Source organism: Mesoplodon mirus, assembly GCF_964341445.2.
Source record: "Mesoplodon mirus genome assembly, chromosome: 17".
In the NCBI taxonomy this organism is placed as follows: domain Eukaryota; kingdom Metazoa; phylum Chordata; class Mammalia; order Artiodactyla; family Ziphiidae; genus Mesoplodon; species Mesoplodon mirus.
This window is the reverse complement of record NC_138993.1, coordinates 61,035,687-61,048,473: the sequence shown is the minus strand read 5'-3', so window position 1 is coordinate 61,048,473 and position 12,787 is coordinate 61,035,687. Positions and strand designations below refer to the sequence as shown.

Genomic DNA, 12,787 nt, shown 5'->3' with positions numbered 1-12,787 from the left:
CCAGACTCACTAAGCACCTATTCCTGCTACACTGCCCCACCTACTTAAATCAAAATTTATGACCTCATGGGGAAAGATAAGTTGATGAAGGATAAATAAAATTCAGGTTATAAAAGGAAAATCAAAATAGTATTGCTAAGAGAGCTTTCTAAAACGGAGCTGGGAGTCCACTGAGGAAGTGTGACTTATGTACATCTGGACCTGTATGGAATCTGACCTTTGACCACTTACTGTCTTAATGCAGGCACTCAGAACACCTGCCCAATGATACTTATCGGATACTTACCACAAATAACTTGTGACAGCCTATCTACTTATTGAACCCTTACCCTAAAATAGCCCTTAAGAATAAATATTTCCTTTCTTGTATCAGAGTCAATCATAATTCTTGCCAGACAACTTCAACAACCATGTGGCTTTTATCTTTATAAGCCCCAACACTGCTCCAACACTCTTTTAGTTTCAGCCAAATCTCTCTCCTGAATTGCAATTCCTAATAGCCCAAATAAACTCTTACTTGCAGCCTTCTGCACTGTTTGGATGACAAAGTCTACTTTATGATAGGAAAGGATAGATAAAATTCAGGTCTACTTTATGGATAGTAGATATATCCATATATATGCACAATATATAGGCATCAAGAGGAAATATACTGCCACAGAAATTAAGTTCCATTTAGGAATGGCAATAAAAAATGTGTAAAAGTGAAATGCTTAAGCTGGCTCAAGTGCAGGACCTCTGGTTGTTCACTTTGTGTGGCATGAGATTGGCAGTGATGAGCCTACCCTGATTCATGGGAAATGGTTAATGGTGGCTGACCAGTGAAGGGCATAGAAATAATGAGTTTGCAAGATTGGTGACATGGAGGTCTATTCAATGGCCAGGATAGATACTTATAAAACTTTCCACTCAGATAAGCCCCTCATTGCTCCTGAGCCATTCTGTAACATTTCACCTGCATGGTCTTAGTTTTGCAAGGGAACAAACCATGTTAAGTACCGGGTTTTGTTTTGGTTTTCCAGCAACTAGGTTGTTTTGGTGGTGAAACTGACATGATCTTCAGGAACGTAATATCTTCCTTAGCTGGGTTTTATTATAAGAACCACCATAGCCAAGGCATACTGATTTCTCAAATGCAAGAAATAACTACTGACCACTATAGATGTTTAAATTGAAAAAAATTTAAAAACACAGCTATTTTACTTGCAAACAATGTGCTAATTGTTTTCAGCTGTAGCACATAGCCAGTAATAGCTCAGTTCTTCATCCCGTGCTAATAACCCAACCAAGGAGAGAATGGGGCAATTAAGAGCACTATCTCAAAAGGAAACGTATTTTACATTATAGAGAGCAAAGTATGTAAAATACTGAATTCTCCATAAGATATTTTTAGAAATAATTATTTGAATTAATAAACAAACACAGAATTCTGAATTTCAGGTCAATTAAAAAATACCTACTGAGAATGTAGTATTTGCCATTGTACTGGTCAACTGAATACCAAAATAAATAAATAATAGTTTCCTCCAGTATTAAAAAGTTTTTAGTTTAATCACCAATTCTCAAGCAACGGACACTAATGAAGGCTCTAACAATTAATTTAACAATTAATCATGGGCACAGTGGTAGAAATGTGAGTTATAGAAGCAAGCCACTCAATGCTTATCATTTTGAATCGAAAGATTGTAATTTTCAGCATTCCAGGTAAAAGGTATGGACACTTTACATTTTTTAACAGGTACTTAACATTCAGTAATACTTATCACGTCATTTACATGAATACTCTTTCTGTGTTGCATTCTGTCCAATATAGTAGCTATTAGCTACATGTAAAATTTTGACTAAAACTAATTAAAATTATGTAACGTTAAAAATCCAATCCTCAGTCACACTAGCTACATTTAAAATTTTTTTTATTTTATTGTGGTAAGAACACTTACCATGAGATCTACCCTCTTAATAAATTCTGAAGTGTACAATGCAATATTGTTGACTACAGGGAGGGTGAAATGGGGACTTACTTTTCAAGGGGCATAGTTTCAGTTAAGCAAGATGACTGAGTGTTATAGATTGCTGTACAACATTGTACACTAGCCACATTTGAAGTGCACAATGATCATATGTATGTAAGCCCTGCCATATTGTATCATAAAAAATGTTCCCTTATCATAGAAAGGTTTTTTGGTCTATCTTCCTAATTAACAGAATAGGAGGAAAAACTGAATTTTAAAGGTAATTAATGTTGATATTTTGTTTCTTCAAGAGTGTATTTTGTTCTACTTAATTCTTAATTCAACCCCTACAGAATAGAATACATTCTATTCTATTGTAAAATTAATAGCTTACTTTCTTTTCTCTTTCTGGTTGTAAAACAAATGTCTTACTTTCTTCTGTTGGCAAGTGTCTCTTCCCCATTTCTTATAAAGATCTTCATTCCATGCTTCTCTTTGCTCCCATCAAAAGAACAACGGGGGCTTTGTGTGGGTGTTCTGATTGGATGGCCGCAAATCTTATTTACCTTTTAAATAGAAAATATTAAAGACAGTTAGAAACCATGCTCCAGCCTTTCTGAGGATGTAATGTTCACTAGAGTCCAAAACAATAACATATTCTTATTTATACCACACTAATAACCTTTAAGACATATAATGTTTGTTAATTTTTTAAATAAAGGGAATCAAATTATCTGTATAAAATGACAGCCATAATAAACTGATGCTATACACATTTATACAGTTTGCATGTATGCAAGTGCAAAATACACAAATAAAAACATATATGCAAAATCAGAGAACTACATTAATAAACTAGCCTGTTTGCATAAATAAAACTATTTAATCAAAGTAGATATTATTTATGGTTTATATCCATATGTATGATTAATTACTTGTACTAATTTTTTTAATAAAACAATTTGCTATTGAATATGTGGTCCATTTCTATATGAGTTCTAAGGGTAGTTTTCTTCTTAAAATGCTTTCTTAGAAACGGCAATAAATATTTTTATATAAGATCTCATTTTGTAATAGTTGTATATCTTTTTCCTCAATCTGGTTTGATTTGAAGGGTGTTATTTATGGTCTCTTTTTAAAAAATTATAGAATAGAAAATTTTATTTTTTAATACTACTTATCTAGTAAAGATCTTCATATGTAATTATCATTGAAAATTAAGTAATTAATTGGACACATTACCATGTAAAGCATCAAAAAAGATTCACAAGATAACTTATACATTTAAAAAGGCATAGTCATATAATTAAAAATACATAAAAGCATTGCCTGAGAATCAGGAGACTTTTCCTTCTTAATTGCTGAGATCTTGAAAACAGTGGCAGAACTTTTTAAAACTTGATTCTCTTATGTGTAAAATGAAGAACTTAGAATAAATTATTCCAAAGTTCCCTTAAAGTTCTAAATTTTAAAAAATTTTCCATGAATGAGCATTACAGGAATTATGCATCAACTCATTTATTTAAACCATAATTATTTTGTTCCAATATTTGCAAAGAACATGTATTAGATGCTATAGGACATAAAAGATTAGAAACTGAATTTTCCCCAAAAGAAGGAAAGAAAAAACGATCCCCCCAAACATCAAAATGCACATGAACCTTAAGAAAAGGCCTGGCCCACACCAGGCTCCAGCCCACCCTGCCAATGTGACAGCCCCAGAGAACACTGGGAAAGGCCCTGGCCCATGTTCACTTTGGCTCCAGTCCTCCTGCCAAAGCCACTGGGCACACATAGTCAGCATAGGGATACTCCCAGACAAGGACATACCTTCAAGAGCAGGAGAGGTAATTGCTTCACCTAATTTATAGAGACAAACAACAGAAAGCAAACTTTAATGAAATGGAGATAAATAATTTACTTGATAGAATGTTCAAAGTACCAGTCCTAAAAAAGCTCACTGAACTCAGGAGAAGGCTATAGGAACACAGTGAGAATTTTAACAACGAATTTGAAAATGTAAAACAAATATTATATATATATAATATATATTTATATATATGAACCTCATGGTAACCAAAAACCTACAATAGATACACAAAAAAACAAAGGAACCCAAAAGTAATACTAAAGAAAATCATCAAACCACAAGGGCAGAGACTAAAAGAAGAAAAGAACAGAGAAGAACTACAAATACCTCCAGAAAAGAATGAACAAAATGGCAATAAGTACATACCTATCAATAATCACTTTAAATAGAAATGGACTAAATGCCCTAATCAAAAGACATAAGGTGGTTAAATGAATAAAAAGAACAAGACCCATCCGTATACTGCTTACAAGATATTCACTTCAATGCTGAAGACACACACAGAGTGAAAGTGAGAGGATGGAAAAAGGTATTCCATGCAAACAGAAGTAAAAAGAAAGCTTTGGTAGCAATACCCATATTAGCCAAAACAGACTTGAAAAAAAAGTCTATAGCAAAAGACAAAATAGGACATTACATAATGATGAAAGAGTCAATCCAAGAAGAATTCTTAAACATGTATGAACCTAACATAGGCATACTTATATACATAAAGAAAATATTAACAAACATAAAGGGAGAAAATGACAGTGATACAAAAGTAGGGGACTTTAATACCCTACCTGCAGCAATGGACACATATAATCTGGACAGAAAATCAGTACAGAAACATTGGCCTTAAATGACACATTAGACCAGATGGACTTAACAGATATCTATAGGACATTCCATCCCAAAACAGCAGAATACATATTCTTTTCAAGTGCATATGGAATATTCCCCAGGATAGATCACATGCTAGGCCACAAAACATGTCTCAATTAATTGAAGAAGATTGAAATCATATCAAGCATCTTTTCTGACCACAAAGATATGAAACTAGATCAGTTACAGGGAGAAAACTGGAAAAAACACCAACACATGGAGAGTAAACAACATGCTACTATAAAACCAATGTGTCAATGAAGAAATCAAAAAATACCTTGAGATTAATTAAAATAAAGACACAATATTCCAAAATCCATGGGATGTGGCAAAAGCAGTCCTAAGAGGGATTTATAGTGATACAAGCCTATCTCAGGAAACAAGAAAAATGTCAAAGGAGCAATCTAACTTGACACCTAAAAGCACTAGTAAAAGAAGAACAAAGACCAAAGTTAGTCAAAGGAAGGAAATAGTAAAGATCAGAGTAGAAATAAATGAAATAGAGAACAAAAAAAAAAGAGGAAGAAAAGATCAATGAAGCTAAGAGCTGTTTTTTTGAAAATATAAATGAACTTGATAAACCCTTAGCTAGACTCATCAAAAAAAGGGAGGGGGAGGGCCCAAATAAATAAAATTAGAAATGAAGAAGTTACAACTGACATCCCAGAAATACATACAATCATAAGAGAATACTACAAATAATTATAAGCCAAAATTTGGACAATGTATAAGAAATGTATAAATTCCTAGATACATACAGTCTTCCAAGACTGAATCTGGAAGAAACAGAAAATCTGTACAGACCCAATAATAGTAATTAAATTAAATCAGCAATCAAAAAACTTTCAGCAAACAAAAGTCCAGAACCAGATAGCTTCATAGGGGAATTCTACTAAACGTTTAAAGAAGAGTTAATACCTATCCTTCTCAAATTATTCTGAAAAACTAAAGAGGAAGGAATACATCCAAACTCATTCTACAAGGTCAGGATTACCCTGATACCAAGACCAGCCAGAGATATTACAAAAAAAGAAAATTACAGGCTAATAACCCTGATAAACATAGAGGCAAAAATCCTCAAAAAATATTAACAAACTGAATTCAACAATATAAAAGGATCATAGATCATGATCAAGTGGGATTTATTGCAGGAATGCAAGGATGGTTCAATATCCACAAATTAATTAATGTGATACACCATATTAACAAAAGGAAGGATAAAAAATCACATGATCATCTCAATAGATACAGAAAAAGCATTTGACAAAATTCAACATCCATTCATTATAAAAACATTCAACAAAGTTGGTATACAGGGAATAAGCTTCAACATAATAAAGGCCATTTATGAGAAACACACAGCTAACATCATACTCAACAGTGAAAAGCTAAAATATTTTCCTCTAAGATCAGCAACAAGACAAGGATGCTCACTCTTCTCAATTTTATTTAACAAAATATCGGAAGTCCTAGTGACAGCAATCAGACAACAAAAAGAAATAAAAGGCATTCAAATTGGAAGAGAAGAAGTAAAACTATCACTGTTTGCAGAGGACATGATAATATATATAGCAAACTCTAAAGACTCCACCAGAAAACTACCAGAACTAATAAATGAATTCAGTAAAGTCACAGGATATAAAATAAATATACAGAAATTTGTTGTATTCCTATACACTTATAATGAACTATCATAAAGAGAAATCAGTAAAAAAAATTCCATTTACAATGGCATTAAAAAGAATAAAATACCCAGGAATAAACTTAACCAAAAAGGTGAACCACCTGTACTCTGAAAACTATAAGACATTGATGAAAGAAACTGAAGACAACACAAATAAATGGAAAGATATTGTGTGTTCATAGATTAGAAGAATTAAGATTATTAAATACACAAATATTTACAATTGCCAAGATATGGAAGCAACCTAAGTAAGTGTCCATCAACTGATGAATGGCTAAATAAGATATGGTATATAGAATTGACCCTTGAACAATGTGGGAGTTAGGGGCACCAACCCCATACAGTCAAAAATCCACATATAACTTTATAGTTCACTCTGTGTATCCACAGATCCACATCCATGAATTCAACCAACTGCAGATAGTGTGGTACTGTAGTACATATTTATCAAAAAAAAATCCACATATAAGTGTACCTGTTCAAACCCACATTGTTCAAGGATCAACTGTATATACAATGGAATATTACACAGCCATTAAAAAAAGAATGGAATCTTGCCACTTGCAACAACATGGATGGACCTGGAGGGTATTATGCTAAGTGAAATAAGTCAGACAGAGAAAGACAAATACTATGTTTTCACTTATATGTGAAATATAAGAAAAAAACAAATAAACAAATATAACTAAATAGGAACAGACTCAGATATAGAGAACAAGCTAGTGGCCGCCAGAGGGGAGGCAGGTGGGGGAAGTGGGGAACGGACAGATTAGATGGAGGGGATTCAGAGGTACAAACTATCAGTTATAAAATATAGGTCACAAGGATGTAATGTAGAGCACAAGGAATATGGTCGATAATATTATAATAACTTTTCATGGTGTATAATCTATAAAAATATAGAATCATTATATTATACACCTGAAACTAATACAATAAGTCAACTCTACTTCAATAAAAAAAGAAAAAGAAGTAACACTGTAACATGTAGAAAATGAACAGATTAACTCTGTTTGAGGTGCTGAGGGGAGAGCTTCAGTAGGTAATGTCTAAATGGCAGATTAAAAGATAAACTAGGGGTTTGTCAGGTAGACAAAGCAGGAAATTTCCAGGAGAGAGTAGAAAGGCAAAGAGGTGTAAACAACTTAACATGTTTCATAGAACAAAACATACATAGTGAAAGAAAGCAGTATAGCAAAAGGTAAGTCATAAAAAATGCCATGATATATATGGTGATGGATGTTAACCAGACATTGTGGTAATCATTTCACAATATATACAAACATCTAATCATTATGTTGTACACCTGAAACTAATATAATGTCATAGATCAATTATATCTCAATTCTTAAAAAATGCCTTAATATGTCTTGGATATCAAGCTAAAGAACTTGCTTAAGCAAATGGAAAGCAGGCAAAAGCTTCCAAGGTGGAAAATGGTTGCTTAACGATTTCCACAAAAGAAAAATCTTCATAACAGAAGTTTGCAGGGAGGGAGATGAAAGGTCCTCCAGTAGAACGCTAGAGAAATGCTGGGGCCCAAAGTCAGCAGAAGAAGTGGTGAAAGAAGCAGACGATATAGAGGTAGACATGAGGGAGAGATAGTAGCTTGGAGACTGATTAGATATATAATGTTTTCTGAACAAAGAATAGTGGTGGAAGGCAGAGGGAAAATCTTGAGAGAGATAAGTGCAACAAAAATCAGGCTGACATCAAAAATGGATAAAAGTTTGGTTTGCCTGGAAAGAAGGGAACATGAAGGATAGTAGTAAAAGGAAATTATGTTTGAAGAGTAGGTTGGAGTCAGAACTTGGAGAGTTTAAAATGATAAGCTAAGAAGTTTTATTTATTAGATGAAACCTCTGATGGCTGTTGAATGGAAAAGCAAAATTCCAGAGCTGATATTTAGCAATGAATCTGACAGCCCTGTAGAAGTTGGACTAGAGAGAGAGACCTATTAAAGGGAGGTAAACTGTTAACAGATCCTGAAGTTCTCAGGAAAGATAATTTTATTCTGAAGTACAGTAGTGATGGTGTCCATGAAGAGAAGGATTCATGAATCATGTACAGAGAGAAGAGAAGAAGAATCAGCAGGGCTAAATCCAGAACACTGACAACACCAAATGCTGACAAGGATGTGGAGCAACAGAAACTCTCATTCATTGCTGTTGGGAATGCAAAAGAGTACAGCCCCTTTGGAAGACAGTTTGGCAGCTTCTTACAAAATCAAAAACAAAAACAAAAAATTTTATCATATGATCCAGCAATCACACTCCTTGGTATTTACCTAAAGGAGTTAAACATTTATGTCCACACAAAAACCTGCACACAGATGTTTATAGCAGCTTTATTTATGATTGCCAAAACTTGGAAGCAACCAAGCTGTCCTTCAGTAGGTAAATGGATAAATAAACTGTGGTCCATCAAGACGACAGAACATTATCCAGTGCTAAAAAGAAACAAAGTATCAAACTGTGAATAGACATAAAGAAAACTTAAATGCCCATTACTAAGTGAAAGAAGTCACCCTGAAAAGGCTTCATACTGTATGATTCCAACTATATGACATTCTGGAAAAGGCAAAACTATGGAGTCAGTAAAAAGATCAATGGTTACCAGGGGTGGGTATGGGTGGAGGGATGAATGGAGAAACACAGAGAGGATTTTTAGGGCAGTGAAAACTACTCTGTATGATACTCTAATGGTAGATACATGTCACTATATATTTGTCCAAACCCGTAAAATGTACAACACCAAGAATGAACTCTAAACTGTGGATTTGGGGCGATAATGATGTGTCAGTGCAGGTTCATCAATTGTAGCCAATGTATCATCACTGTGGTGGAAGATACTGATAATGGGAGAGGCTCTGCACGTGCTGGGGCAGGGACAATGTGGGAAATCTTGGTACCGTCCACTCGATTTTGATGTAAACCTAAAACTGCTCTAAAAAAAGTAAGGTTTGTTTTGAAAAAAAATCAACAGAACTCAGCAAATTACTCAAAGTGAGAAGTTAGGGATGTGTAAGGTCAAGGTATTAAAAAGCTCAGAGTGAATTTCCAATCACTGAAGTGGAAAAATAGTGATAGTGGAGTGTAAATATATTAACAAGGTGCTAAAATATTCATTACAAAGGTGGAAAGTATCTTCACTGTCAACAACTCTTAGTAGCAAGAACCAAGGGAAGATGGTATAAGTTGATGGTGGAAATGTCAAGAGTAACACTGTTTGGAGACAGTACCGGAGATTTTGAAATAAAGGAGATGAGTAAAAGGGAAAGGGGGGCTTCACTGGTGGCGCAGTGGTTGAGAGTCCTCCTGCCGATGCAGGAGACGCGGGTTCAGGCCCCGGTCCGGGAAGATCCCACATGCCGCGGAGCGGCTGGGCCCGTGAGCCATGGCTGCTGAGCCTGCGCGTCTGGAGCCTGTGCTCCGCAACGGGAGAGGCCACAGCAGTGAGAGGCCTGCGTACCACAAAAAACACAAAAACAAAAACAAAACAAAAGGGAAAGGGATGGCAATTATCATCCCATGTTATGAGCCATAGAGCTGTAGACAAGTTACGGAACTTCTACAAATCTCAGTTTTCTCATCCTTTAAACGTGAGAAAATAAAACCAGTTTGCAGTTACCAGATAAGGAAAGTCTTCTCTCACCCTGTCGATCCCATGTTGGACCTAAGACCATATCTGCTATTGCACATATTTCCTAGGAAGGCAGAAAGATAGCTGAAAGTACCAGCCTCACATTATTTTTATTCCCATTATCATCTTTGCAATTTTTTACAAGGATAAAAGAAAATGTACAAGCCATAGACTTATAAGTCATCTTTAATTGTATCCAAAGGTACAAGCATATAGAGAAGATTCCAATACATACAAATAAATTTCAGAGCCCTTATATGTGTTGACTTGCTATCAGGGAGCTCCACTTCACGCTTTATTGAAAGGGAATGGAAAACCATCTGTTACCAGCACATTAGCCTGTCACCTTAGCTCCCCTGAGTGAGCCGATTGGGGTGGACCATTTCAATACTAGCACCTTCTTGCTATTGAAAAAAATCCCTCCCACTTACTTTGACAATTTTTCATCTTTGACTTAGACTGCAATTTCCTCCTTATTCTCCCCCCCTGGTCTCTACCATTCTCCCCTGCAATCAGCCTGCAGTGTCTTGGACAAAAATAGTTTTCCTCCCTAATGCTTATCTGTGGCTGCTTTAAGTTCCAAGTCTGGCTTCTCAATGATTTTCAAATTCCCATCTCACCTTGAAATAACTCTCTTAGTTGCTCCTAACCCATATCGCTTCTCCTACTCTGCTCAAGTATTTGTTTCAACAACTCCTTTTCACTTAGCTGACTTTCTCCATTCTCATTGTAATCGTGGCACTACATACAAAGTGTAAACTTCTGCTTACAGCCTCCCTCTGTCTGTTCACTCAGTCTTATTTAAATCTTCAAATATTCAAAGCTTTTAGCTAATAACCCCAAAAAGCTTTGTAAGAAACAACTTAAAACTGTTCATTTTCATTTGACATCCATCAGCAGAGCTTCCATTTAGTTTGCAATGATCTTTTAAAAGGTTTATTCATAATAATGAAATTGAAAAGCAAAAATGTTTAAAATACTATAACTTGAAAAGCAGTGAAAGTGGAGATGGTGTGAGTGTTTATTAAGCAATCTGTTTCAGAGGAGGAGGCAAAGGTGGACTCTACATCACTGTGTATGCAACAGGTGACCGAACCAGGCCATATATCTAAGATGCTTGGTGTTAAAATGAGAGCTGGTTAAAAGAAATAACATAAGATATGACTCTGCAAGCATGGTGGAAAACAACAACAACAATAATAATAAATAACAGATAAAAATAAGAAACAGAATGGTTTTGGGTCAAATGTGTTGTGCTCCATTATATTAAAAGCTACTTTTAAACTATTTAGAGGGAACATACTATTGGCAATTTTTCTAGTTTTAACAACAAATGTGAGTTCATTAATTTTCTCTTGCCCAGTTCCCTATAATTCTCAGAAATGGTTTGCCAAAGAACTGGCTGGTGTTAGGGGTAAAATCTGTTACCACAAATCATAATGAGGCTAACTTTTCCAGATGCAGATGAAATCCATGATTTAAGCTTTACTCCCATGAGAACAAACTTAGAAAAGCAGGTTGGGCAAGATCATAAGGGTTTGGGAGGGGGCTTAATTACAAGGTTCATGAAGTTTGGACTTCATTTTGTAGACTATGGTAATGTATTCACGATTAGCAAGCAAAGGAGCAGCATTATCAGAGCCTCATTTTAGAAAGATCTGGTCAAGAAGGAGACATTTCCCATAGGTAAAACAAGAAAATACTAGAATAAACCCAATAAGAGCCCACAATATCTGAGAAGAAGAGAAAGGGAAAGCTCTTTTATAAGTAGAATGAATGGGATTTGGCTACTGGTTGATTCACTATAAGAGATTAAAAAAAGAAGAAGAAATAAAGCTGTTAGCAGTTTTGAATCTGGCAAGCAGGGTGAATAAAGATCCAATAACCAATATGTGGAAGTTAGACCACAGAATAAGTTTACTGTGTGGGTTCATCTGCTCCTCAGAGCAGGAGGTGAATTCTAATTTAGAACTTGGATTTGGAGGTCATTCTAAAAGATGGTTCTAAATGGTGGATTAGAAATAAAGAGAAAGTTAATGATTAGAATTACCTGCATAGAGCCAATAGTGAAAGCCATGAAAATGGATGAAATTACAAAACGTATATAGAATGTAAAGACGATCAGAAAGAAAATCTTTCAGAAGCAGGAGACAGAGAATTCAGATAATATATTCCCCAAAAGAGAGAGAGAAAAAAGAGGAACTGGAAAGGAGGAAGAGGAGAAGGAAGGGATAAAGGGGGAAAAAACAAGGAAGAAAGGAGGGAAGGAAGGGAGGGAGGGAAAGAGGAAGGACTTTAGACTAATAGAGCTAGAAGTCTCATAGAAGATATCTAACCTTAACCTAAGGGTGAGAAAATTGAATCCCAAAGCAGGACAATAACTTTGCTAAGATTGAATCTAGTTAGTGGATGAGTTTCTAGTTATTATAGAGTCAATGGTCTCTTCTTTGTGATTAGTGGCATTTATCTTCATCTGTTGTGTGGGATTCACATTATATAAGTCCTAGTTCCTAAGTGTCCTACATAAATTAAATAATCTGGATTGAAAATGATCTAGATATATGAGTAGACAAGAGAATCCCATTTCCCCTATGTATGTGGGAGTGGATAAGAGGAAACATGGTAGTTATTTCCCTTTAAGATTCCTAGGAATGAATAGGGGTCGGGAAAAGGAGGAACTACAATGATATTAGACAACTTGATTTCTCACCTGGGTTTAGGAGGAAAACCAGGACAACTGATTGATGAAAAGAAGTCCTCCCATGATACACAACC

General features: G+C 35.1%; 1 protein-coding gene across 1 annotated transcript in view; it reads right to left on the bottom strand.

Annotated features, from left to right (window-relative positions):
* Positions 1-12,787, bottom strand: part of GPC5 (glypican 5) — a gene marked incomplete at both ends in the record, with an annotated part of 1,323,734 nt that overhangs the window by 1,039,548 nt on the left and 271,399 nt on the right. The window contains one exon of the mRNA XM_082602216.1: positions 2,385-2,518. Coding sequence (XP_082458342.1) covers positions 2,385-2,518 — 134 coding nt within the window. The remainder of the gene's footprint in view (positions 1-2,384; positions 2,519-12,787) is intronic.